Here is a 20044-nt window from a genome sequence, read left to right as displayed (position 1 = left end):
AGCCGTCCAAAACTCTCCCTCCTGATTGGCTGAGACACAACAGCGGCGCCATTGGCTTCCACTGCTGTCAAACAAAGTCAGCTAGCCAATCAGGAATGAGAGGGGACAGGGCCAGGCCGCAGCTCCGTGTCTAAATGGACACACAGAGCTGTGACTCGGCTCAGGTGCCCCCATAGCAGGCTGTTTGCTGTGGGGGCACTCGACAGCATGGAGGGACCAGGAGCACAGCAGAGGGACTCGAAAAGAAGAGAATCTGGGCTTCTCTGTGCAAATCCACTGCACAAAGCAAGTAAGTATAACATGTTTGTTATTTTTATAGAAAAAAAAACGAGACTTTACAATCACTTTAAGCCTAGGTTCATACTAATGTAGTGCAGGAAACGCCACGATCCGTGCACGTTTTCCATACTGCATTCAAATTACAGTGCCCTTGTGATCTGCAGCATGTGTCAGTGCAATCTTAGCGACACTCCAAACACTGGTCACAAACACAGTGGGTTTGCCTGAACTGGATCGCATGGTACAAATGTACCATGCAATCTGGTTGCAGTGTGGTTCCAAATTTGGTGCATGCATGACTTTGGTGCGATGCAGTGTGATTTGAGCCCATTCAAAATGAATGGGCTCAAATCGCACCACACTGAATCACATGTGAATTGAACAGGAATGCGGTGTGGTTCCTGTACAATTCACATGAGATTCATAGTGTGAACCAAGACTTATTCTTCCAAAGCACACGGGTACTGACTAGTATTCCAATGTTTCTCTTCTCCCTCTGTTTCTCTCCCACAATCAGCTACTGTGACCCCAGTGCCAGTGGGGCAGGTGACGGGCAATCAAGGATGCTGTGTGGGCACCCAATGTCATCCTTATCAACTGATGATGTTAGTGGTGGATAGGACACCGGCAACTAGAAGGTTGAAATGGTGCACAATGAAAACCTGTGGCATTGTGCAACTTACAGGCAGTTTTGATGATCCACCTGCTGGCTTGTATACAATTTTAGGCACTTTTTGGTATTTTGCCAAGGCACCCCAGAAGAAACCTGAAGGCACCCTGGTTAAAAAAGGCTGCTCTAAATAAATGAACCAGATCAGTTACTATGATAAGGACTCAACTTTTTTCTGACTTTTCTGACATGCAATCTTGTTTTGGATCAGTAATCCAAGGAGCAATGAAGTTTGAAGGGTCATCTCATGACAGCCCGCAACTTGCATTTTCTGGAGGTTAGCAATAGCCTCCCCACCCCCTTTTTTTTGTCTGTCAGGCCTTTATTGTGTTTTGTGCTCCCAACAGGGAGATCTCTTCACTCTATGTCCAGAGAGATACAACAGAAATTAGGTAGAAATCTCCCCAAAATTGAGGAAAATCTCACTTTTGACAGTTGCCCCATAGAGATTTCCCCTCTACTCATGTTCTATTGACAGCTGTAAAATGTTGGATTTTCCCTTACATTTCCCCTCCCTCTATGACAATTGTTAGAGGTTCTATACCTTCCCCACTCTATCCAAAACTAGAAAAAAAAGTTTTGGTGGGAGTTACATTTAACCTGGAAGATCCAGTAAAATAGCTTGTGCTCAGCATGCAATTGTCAGAGTTTCACACTTTCTTCTTGACACTGAAAACCCCATTACTGTTACACTGAGTATCTATTCCCCTGCTGCTTGATCTTTAGCCCACAACATTGCTATTTGCATTATGAGATCGTAACAAAAAACCCCCCCAAAAAACAGATATATAATTTTTTAGGATGTGATGTGATATAACTGCTTCTTCCTGTTTGTTTACATCTGGGACTCCTGCAGATCCCCCTTCGCAGCATGTACGTCTTCACTTATCTTCCAGAATTCACTGGGTTAGTTGTAATATATTCTGATCTGATATTTTCGGAGCAGAAGTCGTATGAATATTCTATATTGTTTTGTTATATTTTGTGCATATTTAAGCAAGTCACACACGCTCTTTTTATAATTAGCAGTCACATCAAGCTTAATGAATGCATTACACTAACAACATTTTTTTTTTTTTACTTTGCTTACTACTACAGGAAGCTCACTTCACCAGACAGAATTCACTGAAGCTGGCAGGCAGCCGAGTTCCAGCCTGGCTCCAAACTAATGATGATATGGATAAATGTGCTAAAGGTACCAAAGTACAGTGAGGCTGGATATGGCGCCTGAGAAATAAAAGGCTATGAATTTTTTATACGGAGTTGTGGCTTAATTTGTTATTCACTTTGTTGGTTTAGAGTGCATTATACCTTCTTTAGCTTTAAAGTGGAAGTTTATCTTTACAGAAAAAAATGTGTACTAGTACTGTATACCTCCCTCCCCCCCCCCCCCCCCTGTACTTACCTCCATGGGTGATGGGCATGCAGCCTGGGCAACGACCCTGGGATGGGAAATTTACACTCTTCTCCCCCCTCGTCTCCCCCTTCTTTCTGCAGGGCTTCTGGTATAGATCAGAGCCATTCTGATTGGTCATCGCCGGTACTCGAAAGCTCTGCAGAAAAAAGAGGGAGAAGGGGATTTCAGATCCCCTGACTTCTACACTGGCTGCATGGACACTGACAGCTCATCACCCATGCAGGGAGGTACAGTAGGGACCAGCGGATAAGGAGGGTGTACAATTATAGTTCACCCTTTTCATTTATTTTCTAAAAAGGTGAATTAACCCTTCAATGTGAGTATTAGTTTATTTCAGAAATTCTCTGAAAGACTTTCACCCCCTAGCAGAGATAGCCTTATTTGTTCAGTCAAAACTGAAAACCACCGTTAAGCTACAAACACTTTGGACAGGGGTTCACACGTGCCACCCCAAAAATGACTCCCCTGCACACAATTGTGGCATGGTGGTGCAGCATTTATGGCGTTAAAACAGGCAGTGTGGAGCTGTTTTTTAGACGCAAAGCAGTGACAGTTGCTAGTGTAAACATAGCTTTTAAAGTTAATATCATAATAATTAGAATATATATATATATATACACACACTATATTACCAAAAGTATTGGGACGCCTGCCTTTACACACACATGAACTTTAATGGCATCCCTGTCTTAGTCCGTAGGGTTCAATATTGAGTTGGCCCACCCTTTGCAGCTTTAACAGCTTCAACTCTTCTGGGAAGGCTGTCCACAAGGTTTAGTGTGTCTATTGGAATTTTTGACTATTCTTCTAGAAAGTCAGGCACTGATGTTGGATGAGAAGGCCCGGCTTGCAGTCTCTATTATAATTCATCCAAAAGGTGTTCTATCGGGTTCAGGACTCTGTGCAGGCCAGTCAAGTTCCTCCACCCCAAACTCGCTTCTCCATGTCTTTATGAACCTTGCTTTGTGCACTGGTCCAAAACATTTGGTGGAGGGGAGATTATGGTGTGGGGTTGTTTTTCAGGGGTTGTGCTAGGCCCCTTAGTTCCAGTGAAGGGAACTCTTAAGGCGTCAGCATATCAAGATATTTTGGACAATTCCATGGTCTCAACTTTGTGGGAACAGTTTGGGGATTGCCCCTTCCTATTCCAACGTGACTGCACACCAGAGCACAAAGCAAGGTCCATAAAGACATAAATGAGCGAGTTTGGAGTGGAGTAACTTGACTGGCCTGCATAGAGTCCTGACCTCAACCCCATAGAACACCTTTGGGATGAATTAGAGCGGAGACTGTGAGCCATACTTTCTCGTCCAACTTCAGTGCCTGACCTCACAAATACGCTTCTGGATGAATGATCAAACATTCCCATAGACACACTCCTAAACCTTGTGGACAGCCTTCCCAGAAGATTTGAAGCTGTTATAGCTGCAAAGGGTGGGCCAACACAATATTGAACCCTACAGACTAATGCCCTGTACACACGGTCGGACATGGATCGGACATTCCGACAACAAAATCCTAGGATTTTTTCCGACGGATGTTGGCTCAAACTTGTCTTGCATACACACGGTCACACAAAGTTGTCGGAAAATCCAATTGTTCTGAACGCGGTGACGTAAAACGCGTATGTCGGGACTCTAAACGGGGCAGTAGCCAATAGCTTTCATCTCTTTATTTATTCTGAGCATGCGTGGTACTTTGTGCGTCGGATTCGTGTACGCACGATCGGAAATTCCGACAACGGATTTTGTTGTCGGAAAATTTTATAGCCTGCTCTCAAACTTTGTGTCGGAAAATGCGATGGAAAATGTGTGATGGAGCCTACACACGGTCGGAATTTCCGATAACAAGGTCCTATCACACATTTTCCATCGGAAAATCCGACCGTGTGTACGGGGCATAAGACTGGGATACCATTAATGTTTAGGTGCAGGTAAAGGCAGGTGTCCCAATACTTTTGGTAATATAGTGGGTGTGTGTATATATATTTTTCCCAAACACAAACTGTACACATTTTTTTATATACAGTATCTCACAAAAGTAAGTACACCCCTCACATTTTTGAAAATATTTTATTATATCTTTTCATGTGACAACACTGAAGAAATTACAGTTTGCTACAATGTAAAGTAGTGAGTGTACAGATTGTATAACAGTGTAAATTTGCTGTCCCCTCAAAATAACTCAACACACAGCCATTAATGTCTAAACCGTCGGCAACAAAAGTTAGTAAACCCTTAAGTGAAAATGTCCAAATTGGGCCCAAAGTGTCAATATTTTGTGTGGCCACCATTATTTTCCAGCACTGTCTTAACCCTTCTGGACATGGAGTTCACCAGTGGCAACCTGTGAAGCTCTGGAGTCCTCTTCATTATAGCAAAATGTAATTTCTTCAGTGTTGTCTTATGAAAAGATATAATAAAATATTTACAAAAATGTGAGGGGTGTACTCACATTTGTGAGATACTGTATATAAAAATGTGTACCGTTTGTGTTTGGGGAAAAAAAAAAACAGGCAGTCTTGTAAGGTTAATTGAACTTTCCATAAAATATACTCATTAGGTCTTCTAAAAATATCATTTTGAGTGGCCTGGGAACACAAGATCCTAGGGAGCTCTAATACGCAAATTGAGCAAGAGGTGTAAAAAGCTGCCAGTCCTACTGCGCCTTCCTATTGGTCCATTACTATAATGAACAGACTTAATATCCAGTTGGAAAGTATTCAAGGGTAGTTGTCAGTATTTGCATGTTGGAGCCCCTGGGATTTGGATCTCATGCTGCTCAGAAAGACGTTTGTAATTTTGTTCTCTAGCCAGTTTAGGATTTAGGACCTGGCAGGGGCATATTAAGAATAGATTCTCATAACATTGCCTGGTGACTGGTAAAGGCAAATAAATAGTCACCAACAAAAGCAATAAATAAATGTGAAAAATGACTTGCAGGTAAACATTGCAGTAGTAACACAATGTTTACTATTATAGTATTCCTCTAATATTTAGCATAAAGCCAAAAACTTGATGCAGCGGGGCACAGTGAAAGCTGACATAAGATGATTGCATGCATGAATAGTGGTTATCAACCAGGCATGTATAGTGGATACTAATTGGTATTATCATGGATTACAATTCAAATCCAAACTAGAGCAAATGGCAAGTGTTTTTAAAAACGCAACAGTGTAAAAAAAAAAAAAAAAAAAACACAAAAAAATTTAACTAGTTTGGACATATTTGCACCGTAATGTATAATTTGACATTCTTTTCTGTGTGATCTAGGATTTGTTGATGCTATTAAAGCTGAAAGATTTTAAGGCAGACATCAAATACACAAATTGTTGCAGCTTTGTATTTATACATCAATCAATGTAATTTTTGCAGTCCACCATACAGCAGCCCTTAGACTGGATCAGTGAGAAGCAGCACAAGGACCCGTCATTTGTGCTGCAGTGCTCATGTACTAATGTAGAGTATGCAGATAGGGAGAGGGACGGAGAGCAAAAAAAATCACGTTGTTTATCCTGCCAGATAGGGTTGTGCTGTGCAAATCTCAAGACCAGATGGACAGAATTGCAAATCCTTTGGCAGGAAAACAGCTGCCAAATATATACAATTTTTCGTGTAATAAGCATTTTGCTTTGAGTTCAACTTTAATCATGTTTTTTTTATAATTGGTTTGCCCTGTTCTTCCCACAAAATTCTGAAAACTCAACAAAATTGCAAATACGTGAATATCTTATGTAACATTATGTGACAGTATGTTACAAAATTCAGACTGGTTGAAGCCATATTAAAAATGTATACAATATAATATATTCATATATAAATATCAGCAGTTTTACAAGCACAGAGCACAATACAGAGCTCGAAACTCTGGCAGCTTTCTGTTGTAGTGTTGGACATTAAATGCCAAACTCTAGACAAATTAAAAAATAAAAATTCTTGTTACATAAACATGCCTTGATATAATCCATCTGTAGTTTCCAGCACAGTAAGGCTGGCCATACATTACACAATTTTCTTATTCAATTTCCTTTAGTTTTACCTTCAACTATGTAGTGCAAGGGCTGCCTGATTGCATACAAATTGAAAGTGTTTAGGTTTCACCGCATATTATATGGCTTTGGTAAATCTAAAGGAAAATTGTATAATGTATGGCCAGCCTTAAACTCACTCTAAACTAATTAGGACTTCTAATGCCCTGTACACACAACTGGTTTTGCCGTCAGAATAAACTCTGGAGGTTTTTCCGACGGAATTCCACTGAAACTGTCTTGTGTACACGCGATCACACCAAAGTCCGACCGTCAAGAACGCAGTGACGTACAACACGTACGACGGGACTAGAAAAATGAAGTTCAATAGCCAGTAGCCAATAGCCTCTGTCTCATACTTGCTTCAGAGCATGCGTCATTTTTGGTACATGGGAACAGCATACAGACGAGCGGTTTTCCCGATAGGATTTGGTTCAGTCGGAAATATTTAGAGCATGTTCTCTTTCTAGGTCTGTTATGCCGCGTACACACGGTCGGACTTTCCGGCATACTTGGTCCGGCGGACCAGAGTGTGCCGGACAATCCGCCCGTGTGTAGGCGCCGGCGGACTTTTCCGGCGGACTTTTTCCCAAAAGCCCGCCGGACCTAGATTTGAAGAAAGTTTTAAATCTTTCCGCCGGACTCCGTTTCGGGCGGAAAGTCCGCTCGTGTGTGTGCTGGTCCGACGGAAAGCCCGCTCGTGTGTATGCTGGTCCGACGGACCAGATACGACACGAGGGCAGGGTATTGCATCTCGCGCTCGCTGCAATAGGAAAAACACATTTTCCTATTGCGGCGAGCGCGGGGCATACCAGGCCCTTAGGTCTGGTATGGATTATAAAGGGAACCCCCTACGCCGAAAAAACGGCGTGGGGTCCCCCCTAAAATCCATACCAGACCCCGATCCGAGCACGCAGCCTGGCCGGTCAGGAAAGGGGGTGGGGACGAGCGAGCGCCCCCTCCCCTCCTGAACCGTACCAGGCCGCATGCCCTCAACATGGGGGGTGGGTGCTTTGGGGGAGGGGGGCGCCCTGCGGGGCCCCCCACCCCAAAGCACCTTGTCCCCATGTTGATGAGGACAAGGGCCTCTTCCCGACAACCCTGGCCGTTGGTTGTCGGGGTCTGCGGGCGGGGGCTTATCGGAATCTGGGAGCCCCTTTAATAAGGGGGCCCCCAGATCCCGGCCCCCCAACCTATGTGAATGAGTATGGGGTACATGGTACCCCTACCCATTCACCTAGGGAAAAAGTGTAAGTAATAAAACACACTACACAGGTTTTTAAAATATTTTATTAAACAGCTCCGGGGGGGGATCTTCCTCCGGCTTCGGGGGTCCCTCCGCTTCATCTTCTCCCGGCGTCCGGTTGGTTCTTCTCCCGGTGTTCCAGTTCTTCGGCCAGCTCCTCTGCTGTCTTCAGGTAGCTCTCTTGCCAGCAGAGGTCCGGACTCCTGGGCTTCTGGGCTTCTTCTCTTCTCTTCTCTTCTCCAGATGTTGACACGACGCTCTCTCCGGCTGGACTGCTCTCCGAGGGCTGCGTTGTGACTTATATAGGCGGAGACCCCGCCCCCTTTTGATGTCACAGTCCCTGGGCATGCTGGGACTGTGACGTTTTAGGGGGCGTGGTCACTGGGTGATGTTGACCACGCCCCCTAAAACGTCACAGTCCCAGCGGAGGGACCCCCGAAGCCGGAGGAAGATCCCCCCCCCGGAACTGTTTAATAAAATATTTTAAAAACCTGTGCAGTGTGTTTTATTACTTACACTTTTTCCCTAGGTGAATGGGTAGGGGTACCATGTACCCCATACTCATTCACATAGGGTGGGGGGGTGGGATCTGGGGGCCCCCTTATTAAAGGGGCTCCCAGATTCCGATAAGCCCCCGCCCGCAGACCCCGACAACCAACGGCCAGGGTTGTCGGGAAGAGGCCCTTGTCCTCATCAACATGGGGACAAGGTGCTTTGGGGTGGGGGGCCCAGCAGGGCGCCCCCCTCCCCCAAAGCACCCACCCCCCATGTTGAGGGCATGCGGCCTGGTACGGTTCATGGATTTTAGGGGGGACCCCACGCCATTTTTTCGGCGTAGGGGGTTCCCTTTATAATCCATACCAGACCTAAGGGCCTGGTATGCCCCGCGACGGGGCTCGCAAGGTGTCAATCTCGCCGATAAAAGCGGCAAGATTGACATCCTTTTCTAGTCCCGTCGCACCTGAGTCACGTTCAAAATGAACGGACTTGTCCGTGTGTGGGCAAGTCCGTTCATTCTGAAAGTCCGCCGTAACTCCGGCGAAAGTCCGTCGGAAAGACGGGCGGACTTAGCCCGCCGGAAAGTCCGGTCGTGTGTGGGCAAGTCCGTCCGTTTTAAAGTCCGGCGCACCTGGCGGACAAAGTCCGTCGAAAAGTGTGCCGGACCAAGTAGGATAGAAAGTCCGACCGTGTGTACGCGGCATTAGAATTTTCGAGGGAAAAAGTCAGATGAGGCATACACACGATCGGAATATACGATGAAAAGCTCCCATCTGACTTTTTCTGATGGAAATTCTGACGCTCATGTGTACGCGGCATAATACTTTGCACAATGCTGTCAGTTTAACACCAAACATGCCTGCAGAAGGGAAGAGTACAGGGATGTTTTAATCAATGTGCTGGTGCTCTTTCATTATCCAGTCAGCAGGCTGAGGGAAGATAGGTGACTAAGTTGGCTAAACTTCAGCAGCCATTTTTTCCCAGTATTCACCAAATACGGTATATAAATGGTTACCTAGATTTAAGAGGGCAGTGGTGTTGAACTAGGCACACGGCTGCTATAAGAGTAAAAGTGGACATACACTTTTGAACATACACTGTTCACTGTTAGTTTTCTTTCCTTTTTTTTTTTTTTTTTTTTTTTTTTTTTGCTCAGCCCACTGGCTGAATGAAACAAAAATCTAAGATTTTCCCATCCACAGAAATTGGACATATGGAGGAATCCCCTCCCCACGAAGACATTTTTTTCTGACCAGCTGCGGTCAGAATTCAATGATCAGCGACTGCAGACGCTGGTCAGCAAAAGTTTTCCAGCTTGTGAGCAGGGACAGCCACACACTGATAGAAATTCAACCAGTTTAGTCCCTGCTGAACCAGCTGAGCTTCAATTAGTGTATGGCCAACTTAAGATAGGATGTATATGTGAGCCATATAACTGAGATTTTTTCATTTCTATTTCTGATTGGAGAGTTTGGCTCTGTTCACATTGCTGTGACTTGGGATCCAGCTTGTGAGACCCCAAGTCACGTGACATGTGAAATCCCATGCTAGTCAATGCGAACTATCTGCAGTCGCTCCGACTTCAGCAAAGGAAGTCGCCAGGAAGTCGTGCGACTTTCATGTTGTGGCAGTGTGAACCTTTGTCTCATATGGGGCTAATTTCAAGTGCAGGTTTGAATATGACAAGCTTCTTAGAATGTCAGAATATTGTTTTATTATTCTTTTAAGCTGAACTCCATGTAAACTGCTAAATACACTATTGAAATACATACTGTTTATGGAAAGTGTTTTGACTGCCAAAGGATTTTTACTTGCTGTATTTCCACCAGCTTCTGAGATTTGAGCCACATTGCACAATCTTGGCTGGCAGGGGAGGAGACTTGATTTTCTGTCCTGTAGTTCTTTCAAGCAGGCCACAGATTATACAATTTTCTTTTCCACTGGTGGATGAAAATCGCACGATTTCCCCATTAACACAAAATACAATGATCACCGCTGGCTGCTATAACCCCTGGCAGTGATCTCATGCAAAAAAATCTGTCAGACTGGTTGTACTGAAGTCGATTGATGAATTGACTTCAGTACAACCAGTCTGCCCATAGATGGATCTAATCTCAGCCGGTTTAGCAGATCCATCTAAGGCCGGCTTAACTCTTATATGACATGTCTCTTCCCCAACCTTTCACTGGACATTGAAAGGAGAAGAAGCAGACTGATGAGTTCATCAATGTCACTCTGCTCTCTTCTAGTAACAGCATATCCTTGCAATGCAGTACAACTTATTGACTCCTTATGCTGGTTCTCATTCCCACAATCTGAACTCTGTTGTACAGGAAATGTAAGAGACTGCTGATTCAAATGTAGGTATCAACACTGCTTGTATTAAAAAAATAGAAATTCGTGATGGGTTGATGAATACAGAGCTGCATTAATTTGTGTCATTCATATTTTCAGCTTTGATGTATGTTTCTCATGCAGTTAAATAGGGGAACAATATCTGTTCGCTTGTAGACTATTTGTGTCATTTGCATTTCCCTAATTGTTACGTTTTATTTTCTTGTGCCCATAGACCTTTCACAGTGTCAGAGTTATTTGGTGGAAATGAGTCAACTGCTGCAAAACATGGAGGTTCTTCACAGGACGTACTCCGCCCCTGCAATAAATGCCATCCAGGTAGTCCAAGATTGGAGACTGCTTGTCCTAACTTGTTTTATATGAATGGACTGATACAGAGAAACTGATCAAAAATGGTGTAAAGCTTTAACCTTATAGCGAGCCTTTCACATTTTTGAAACTGTCTAAACTAACAATACTAATAAAGTACACATGGTGCTGGCAAGTGATATTTGTTTAACCACTTCAACACTGGGCACTTTCACCCCCTTCTTGCCCAGGCAATTTTTCGGCTTTCAGCGCTGTCGCACTTTGAATGACAAAGCAGTATTGCAGTAGCGATTAGTGGATCACGTGTGCAGTGTCAAGTTTCTGCAGAAACATACTCCAGCTTTCTGCCCCTGCCTATGTATCAACACTCTTGCAATCCATTGAGAACTGCAAGTACATCTGCCGCAGTGGCAGACAAGACTTGTAGTTCCTTCATTCGCAGATCTCTGTGAATGTATGATGTGCCCATACAGCTGTATCAATTTCAAATATGACCGTGGCTGCAGGGGAGAAGAACCCCTGCCTGCTGTCACAGGAAAGGATGAGATCTCCCCCCCATAACCCTAACTGCGTAATGTAAATGAAAAAATCCATAAAGACAAGTGGGAACCTTTTGTTTGGTGATTATTTTTCTCCAGTATCCACAAGCAACATAAATATTCATTTTAGATGGGTTGTCCATTTAAATTCTTTTAAAATAGTAAATAATTTATTGCACGAGTTAATGAAATACAGTTTTAAGCTTTAGGAGAATAGGATTCAGTATTGGAGACTGTTTTTTTTTTTTTTTTTAGCTTTGTTGTTTCAGAAAGTCAATTGCTTCACCTACATCATCTTAGCATTTGTAAGGAATGGTCTAATCCCTGGTATGTTACAGTAATAACTGATGCTGATATGTTTCTAAAAGGCTGGTGCTCTTGAAAGTCCAAAAAAAGAAAAGGTAAACAAGAGGAAATGGCGGACAAAGGGGATAAGCAAAGATTCAAAAGGTTCTCTGCAGGTAATCAATATGCTTGTGATATTTCTATAATGTTACTGTATGTATACTGTGTGTGTGTGTGTGTGCCATAAAGAAATGGATGAGCGAGTTTGGGGTGGAGGAACTTGACTGGCCTCAACCCGATAGAACACCTTTGGGATGAATTTGAGTGGAGACTGCAAGCCAGGCCTTCTCGTCCAACATCAGTGCCTGACCTCACAATTGCGCTTCTGGAAGAATGGTCAAACATTCCCATAGACACATTTTTGAACCTTGTGGACAGCCTTCCCAGAAGAGTTGAAGCTGTTATAGCTGCAAAGGGTGGGCCAACTCCATATTGAACTCTACAGACTAAGACTGTGATGCCATTAGTACTGAGCAAAAGTCTTAGGCAGATGTGAAAATGCTTTCAGAGAAGTGTTTTAATAGTTTATTTCTTATCAATTAACAAAATGGAAAGTAAATGAACAGAAGAAAATATCAAATCGATATTTGGTGTCACCACCCTTTGCCTTCAAATCAGCATCTGTTTCTAGGTAAAAACAGTGCTTGTTCACGCAGTGTTTGAAGGAACTTAGCAGGTAGGTTGTTTCAAACATCTTTGAGAACTAACCACAGATCTTCTGTGGATGTAGGCTGTCTCAAATCCTTCTGTCTCTTCATGTAATCCCAGACAGACTCAATGTTCAGATCAGAGCTCTGTGGGGGCCAAACCATCACTTCCAGTACTCCTTGTCCTTCTTTCCACTGAAGATAGTTCCTAATTACATTGACTGTATGTTTGGAGTCTTTGTCCTGCTGCAGAATAAACTTGGGGCCAATCACACATCTCCATGATGGTATGGCATAATAGATAAATATCTGCCTGTGTCTCTCAGCATTGCAAACACCATTGATCCTGACCAAATCTCCAACTCCAATTGCAGAAATGTAGCCCCAAACTTGCTATGTACCTCCACCATGCTTCACTGTTGCCTGCAGACACTCATTGTTGTACTGTTCTCAAGCCCTTTGTGAACAAACTGCCTTTTGCTACAGCCAAAAATTTTAAATTTTGACATGGCAGTCCATAGTACCTGCTGCCATTTTTCTGCACCCCAGTTCCTATTTGTTCATGCATAGTTGAGTTGCTTAGCCTTGTTTCCAGGGTGGTAACCTGTACTAAGACATTTGTAGTTGCCTACAGGACCTGAAGTGTATCCAGGGATGTTCCAACCTCCCTAAACTAGTAGTCCAACTTTTAGAAAGGGATTTGGTTGGAATCGAGGTGGGAATGGAAGATGGTTAGGGAGGAATGAGAAAAGAAAGGCATGTGGAAGCCACTTCCAGTTTTTAACTAATTTGCTGAGACTTTCTGTTATAAACCCTGGCAGTTTGTGTATGCTCCAGTTGTTGAAGGTCTTTGTCAAATATCATAAATTCCATACCTGTTGCTCATCCAGCCCACCCTCCATTCTAATGTTTACATTTTTCTGTTGGCAAATCTGTAATTGTTTACTTACAGTGTAACTCTGTTGTGGATGTTCACAGCATATTGTTTGTTTCTTCATAGTTTTTTTTAATTCATATATTTATAAAAGCAGGTTACATTTTTTCCCCCAAATGAATATATATATATCTGTTTGCTACTTTTCTATTTTTTAACAATTTTTAGTCATATTTGCTTATGGTAATTTTATTGGGCTATGCCAACTTTATAAAGAGGTGTAAATGGACATTGAAAAAGAAAATTTGCATGGTCAGTACATCACTATGTCAGAACCTAGTTGCTCGTTATACAGCCTCCCCATATGTCTATTTTTCCAGTTTAGGATTTGTGGCTGGCACTTTTATTCAAAAATAATCTCACTTTCAAAAAGCAGCCCCCATAACATAGTATACCAGTTAGGTGTGTGAACCTTCTCAAATTCGACTGTAGATGCCATCCGTGTTTCCAAAAATAGTGCTCAAGAAAATGACATACAAATTGGCCCCCGCTCCTTTAAAAAAAAATAAAATCCCTAAAAGCTATAGTGTTGTAGAGAAAAAGGAACCAAAATACCACACCCTAATCTCAAAAACAGTGCAGACCATAGGCGTGCGCAGGTGGTGTGCCAGGTGTGCCTGGGCACACCCTAATCACTATGTGCGGTGCCGATTCCCCCTACAGCCTAACCCCACATTGTTGGCCTCCACGCCACGCAGTGCTGCTGGCTTCCTTTCTCTCCTCTCCCCTCGGTTGCTGCGGGGGGATGTTTCAGTTTGGCAAGTGGGGGAAGGGGCTAGTAAATATGTAATTTACCAGCCCCTTCCTTTTCTAATTGAACACAGTAAACACACTTGCTCACTGTGTCCATTCATAACTGAAGCATAATAAACGTTACTATGCTTCAGTTTTTGAATGAACAGGAAGCCACTTAGCACAGAGCACTCCCCATCCATTCACTGCCCCGTGCATCTGAGGCTGCAGAGAAAGGCATGTGTGTTTGAGCTTAGGGGTGCACACCCTAAAGCAATGGGCTGCGCACACCTATGGTGCAGACCACAGCATACAGAATTGTCTTTACTAAATATGTCATCACTTCACAACTCAAAAAGCTAAAGGGTTCATTTCTCATTGTAGGATGGTGAGCAGAGATTATATCTATACATATAAATTGAGTGTATAAAAGATTCATGCTCCCCCAGTGTGCCAGTAATCTTTAAATAAATGATTGTTGTTTTAAGTCTAAGGTGTAAGAGAGAGGCCTTTAGTTACCTGCTTCCAACACTACTCCTAATTAGAAATCTTTCATCAAAGTAAACCTGATCTGGCCTAAAACATTGCTAAGGTAACAGTCTTAAGGTTCAGCACCTTCTCATACCTGAAAGTACTTGTGCTAGTCTCCTAATTGATCCCTGTGAAGCCCTCTTGGATCTCATGCTCAGGTTGTACAAAGGTTCTTGACTAATACCGAAGATTAGTTCAAATCTCATTCACCTCATCCTGCACCTAAACCAAAATATCAGAGGCCTTATTGCCCACTGCAGTGCTTTTATTAGCATGTGTATGACCAGAAGTAAAATTGAGCATCATCAGATGGCAGAGTTTATTTCCAACTTGGTCAGAAGTTAAGGTCTCCTGTACAGCATGGGCCTGTGATTCAATGGCCTGCATAGGGACACCTGATTTGAAGACCAGGACAGTGCACTTTGTCCATGTGGTTACTGTTAGAAATTATTTAGGCTTGGTCAAATTCACTTTCAGAAGGCCTGTTTCAATATGTTAAAACTACCACGTTTGTCTTCAAAACACATGACTACTGTATAACAGATGTCACTTGCTTACCCCCTTTTACCAACCACACCCCTAGCTGCATACCCCAACCTTCTACCCCAATAATTGAGACCACAACCATATGGCGTAAAATATTGGCCGTAGCAGCCAATAATCTTTATTAAACATATACCAATAATAATAATAATAATTTAACTCAACATAACATAATCTTATAAACACCTGAAATATCCTTTTACCTACAACTCCCGTTGGTCTTTGCAGGGAAAAACCCACCAAACTTAAAACTCAAAACACTCAGGCACTGCGGTACTATACTAACATTAGGCCTCCAGCTGACAAGCTAGCTCGGAGACAAACAACCAATAGCCCGCAGTGCTCCAATAACCAATTCAAGCTAAAACCCTTGTTAGCTGAAATCTCACCAACGGGCCTCATACTAGCGATGGGTCCCGATCTCTTACATATCTGGGGTTTAATCCTTCACCCGCAAAGACCAACATCATGCCACAGCACACACCAGGGTAACACCTTACCCTTGTGTGCCCTGCCATACCCTCAAAGCTTGCTGTATCCCATCTTGCAGACCCAATGACCATAAATCGATCCCCACATCGTTCAGGTGTACTCCATCTCTCCTCAAATATCTCCAGGTATCTACCTCCAATTCCAGGTGCCGTATGGCCAGCCCCCCATTCCTCACTACAAAACTGCTAATCTCCTTGTTGACCTTCTTCCTGATCTTATCGACCGACCTAGCCAGTCTCCTTGTGGTACGCGCCACGATATCTGACCATACAATAAGCATGTGTGGAAAAGACATCCTGAGCTGCCAAAAATCGAACTTGATGTCTCTCACCAAATCCAACATTGACCTTAACCCCAGATCATTACCCCCTACGTCTAACAATAACACATCCGGCGCTCTGTCCAGGCATGCAAATTTGTTAACTTCTGCCACTGTCCTTCCCCACAGCATGCCCGGCACACCAAACCACCTAATACATGCTTCCTGCCTAGAAAACCCCAGTTGTCTCCCATCCCTTCTTGCATTTCCCCTCCTGGCCCCTCAACAAACATACGAGTGGCCCACTATCCACACAAGGCATTGCTGTCGACCTGCAAGAAAAGAAACACAAACAAGACCCCCCAATACATCAATAACTCCCAACAAATCATCAACAAGCAACACATACCTCAATATGCCCGTATTACATCTTACAGGATTAGAAAATCATTTTTTTTTTTTTTTAAACAGTCAATAATTGCGGGCGAACATAAGACCTAAACCGCCTAGATTCCCATCTCCCAATCCTCTTTACCGCTGCCTGAAAATTGCAATAAATTGAAATCGTGATAAAAACGATCCATCCTGGTGTATTAAAAAGGAGGCCTCACCCCCCGGGCGTATTGCTAAAAACTCACGCACCAATTTTACTGGGCACAAGGGAGAACCGGGCAACGAAAAAACCTGCACGGTCTTACCCTAGCCCCGCTGATCCGTTTTTGACTTCTTAACTAATATGGACAACCTGTCATCCCCACATCTAACGTCAGACTCCCCCCAACCCCCCTGTTTCTTTTTTGGAGGGACTAACTAACTCACTGATCCTAAATGCCCCAAAGAACGCTAATGCGAATGCCGCCTTGAACAACACCAACTCGTATCCTGGCGAGCAAGCATTGTCCAAACACCCAACTAACTGACCCAACAACTGGAACGAAACAGGCCACCTGGAGTCCCTCCCCGGCTTAGCCCGCCTGTAACCCTTCAGAGCCTGCCTAACCCAAAAATCTTTTGTAAGGTCCAGTAAACCTTGAAACTTTAACCAAAATGCCAAACCTGCCAACTTCTTCTCCATCCCAGACACCGACACCCCATCCTCTAAATTCCTGGAAACGAAGTATAAAACTAACAACCTGAGATCCTAGTCCTCATGTCCTTCCTGCACCTGTCTCAGCAGAGATACCCATTCCTGCCATACCCTGTTGTATGCAGCCCACGTCGCATCGTTTACCGACCGTTTTATCCAGTCTGCTAGTCCTCCAAGGCAATCCTCCACAGCCAGTCTGGACACGGGACCCCTTCTCGCTCCGCCCCAGGCGCCAACTCTTGGAATCTGTCCCACTGAAAGCGAGACAGTGCATCAGCCACGACATTTTCCACTCCTGGGAGGTGCACAGCATATATAAACACGTTTAGCTGTAGGCATCCCAAGACCAGGTGTCTAAGCAACCTAATCACCGGCGGTGACGCTGCTGATACCTTATTGATCACCTGCACCACTCCCAAGTTGTCCCCATGAAACCTAACTTTTAAATTCCTGAACAACTCACCCCATAACTCTACCGCTAACACCACCGGGAACAGCTCCAACAGTAGCATGTTCTTCAGCAAACCTGCCTCCTTCCACGACTGTGGCCATGGCCCGCACTCCACTTACCTCGCAAAAAGGCTCCAAAACCTGCTGCACCCACCGCATCCGTATACAACTCCAGATCAAAGTTGCTCACCGGCCCTAACATCCACAACGCCCTGCTGTTGAACTTAGCCAGGAACGTGTGCCAAACTTTCAGGTCCTCCCTGTGAGCCTTCAACAAACGTATGTAGTGCCTCGGAGAATCCACCCCCAACGTACTTGCAGACAGCCGCCTGCAAAATACTCTTCCCATAGGCAAAATTCGACACGCAAAGTTCAACTTACCTAGCAATGATTGTAACTCCCGTAATTGAACTTTTCGCCGTCCGATGATCACACGAATTTCCGCCTGCAACGCCGTCAACTTATCCTCGGGTAGCCTACACTCCATTGCCTCGGTGTCCAGAATAATACCCAAGAAGCTCAACTCCGTTTTTGGACCTTCCGTCTTCTCCGGGGCCAGCGGGGTGCCAAACTTCTCTGCAATATGTTCCAACGTTGCCAACAAGACCGCACAGACTTCCGATCCAGGGGGACCCATGCAGAGAAAATCATCCAAGTAGTGGATGATGGAGTTCAATCCCGCGACGTCCCGTACCACCCATTCAATGAAGGAACTAAACTTTTCAAACAGAGCGCAGGATATCGAACACCCCATCGGTAAACAACGATCTACGTAATATTCGTCCTGCCAACAACAACCCAATAAACGAAAACTCTCTGGATGCACCGGTAACAAACGGAAAGCCGACTCTATGTCCGCTTTTGCCAACAGTGCCCCTTGCCCATACCTCCGAACCCAAAATACCGCCGCATCAAAGGACGTGTACGATACCGCACACTCCTCCGGGTCGATGGCATCATTCACCGACCCCCCTTTCGGGTATGACAAGTGGTGTATCAGCCTAAACTTATTAGGCTCTTTCTTTGGCACCACACCTAGCGGGGACACCACCAACTCCGGAATTGGTAATTCTGCAAAAGGACCACTCATGCAGCCCAACCTAACTTCCTTCTGCAACTTTTCACTAACCACGTCCCCATGCAGCAACACTGACCTCAAATTGCGAGACATCGGGGGTGTGTCAACCAAGCGAGAAGGGATTCTAAAACCCTCTAAAAACCCCCGAGCTAGCAACCCTGCTGCCACCCTGTCTGGGTACCTATCGAGGAAGGGCTCCATCCTTCCCACTTTCACCAGCGTTGTCCCCTTTATTAACAGACTTGCCGGCACGGCCTTTTCCTTGTTTGAAACACCGCGATACCGGGTGTCCCCCCCCCCCGCAACCGGAGCATTCGTGCTTGTATTTGCACGACCCTCCAAATCTACAGGACCCCTCATTAAATTGCCAACAAACCCCTTTTTTTCTTGTGGCCGATTGTCCGGAGTTGGCTGATCCACCGCCCCCCCCCCCCCCCCCCCTGAAAAAACGGACCCGTCGGCCTAGCCAAAGTCATAAGGCGCATCCATAGGCTGATGTCCTTATGGTCCCACCTCAATGATGGGCGGATGGCCCTCCGCTGTCTGAATTGCTCATCATACCGCAGCCACGCCGTGCCCCCGTAGACTCTATACGCTTCTCCCACGGCGTCCAAGTAGCAAAACAATGCCGAACAGTGCTCGGGATTCTTCTCCCCTATCACACTTGCCATGATCGCAAAAGCCTGCAGCCAGTTCGTAAATGTCCTGGGTATAAGCCTATACTGTCTTTTTTCTTCATCCTCCTTCTTACTATCCTCCGGCTTAACTCTATCCAAATTAAACTTTTCCAGGGGTAAGAGCGCAAAAATCTCTACGTACTCCCCTTTCCAAATTTTTTCCCTCACTTCTGGCTTCAAATGCGCTCCAAGCGGCCCCTCAAAGCACACATACACTTCGCATTTTGCAGCATCTGCTAACTCACTAAGTCTTGTTTCTTTGCCCCCTCCCCTGTTACCCCTTCAGGTGTCTTAGGAACATCCGCCTGCATTGCCACCCCTCGCGACTTCTGTCGCCGGCGCCGCTCGCTCAGCACTAGGCCCAGGAGAAATCCCCGTGCCTGTGACCAAGCCCTCCCGGATCCCCCGTCCCTCCCCTGGATCAACCCATGCCGCCACCGGAGACTGACTCCCCCTTGGCCCTGGCTCAAACCTTTTTAATAATTCCTTCAAACCCGTTACAAACCCTTGTAGCCCTGCATCCGCCGATGCGCAGTCTGCAACCTGCGCGGCCGGATTAACAGGCACGGACGTTCCTGACCGCCCCGCTGAGACCTGCCCCCCCCACTACCCCCCGCCCCCACATCACACCCCACATTACATGTCTTCTTACCCTGATGCCTGGAAGGGATTCCATCAGCCGAAGGTCCCGTCTCCACCGCCACCGGCTCTCCTTGCTGCCTATCGCTGTCCGACTGCGACAGCTCTCCTTCAGATCTGTCTTCACCCATCTCCTCACCGATCATCGATGGCCCTCCAGCAGCTTCACCACTGGATGCCGAGGATCTGCTGTGCTCTTCACTCCTCCTCCGCGCTGAGGATCCGCCCCCCGATTTTTTGCTCGCCTTTCTCGGCCTGACGACCTCCTCCGTGCAGTGCCGCCCGCAGCC

General features: G+C 45.2%; 1 protein-coding gene across 2 annotated transcripts in view; it reads left to right on the top strand.

Annotated features, from left to right (window-relative positions):
* Nucleotides 1-20044, top strand: part of OSBPL3 (oxysterol binding protein like 3) — a 320546-nt gene that overhangs the window by 219630 nt on the left and 80872 nt on the right. For both annotated transcript variants that reach the window (XM_073630125.1, XM_073630126.1), the window contains 3 exons: nt 2048-2144; nt 10707-10810; nt 11709-11801. In XM_073630125.1, the coding sequence (XP_073486226.1) occupies nt 2048-2144; nt 10707-10810; nt 11709-11801 (294 nt within the window). The remainder of the gene's footprint in view (nt 1-2047; nt 2145-10706; nt 10811-11708; nt 11802-20044) is intronic.

The sequence above is a fragment of the Aquarana catesbeiana genome, linkage group LG05 (assembly GCF_042186555.1).
Source record: "Aquarana catesbeiana isolate 2022-GZ linkage group LG05, ASM4218655v1, whole genome shotgun sequence".
NCBI classification, from domain to species: domain Eukaryota; kingdom Metazoa; phylum Chordata; class Amphibia; order Anura; family Ranidae; genus Aquarana; species Aquarana catesbeiana.
This window is presented reverse-complemented; position numbering and strand designations above follow the sequence as displayed.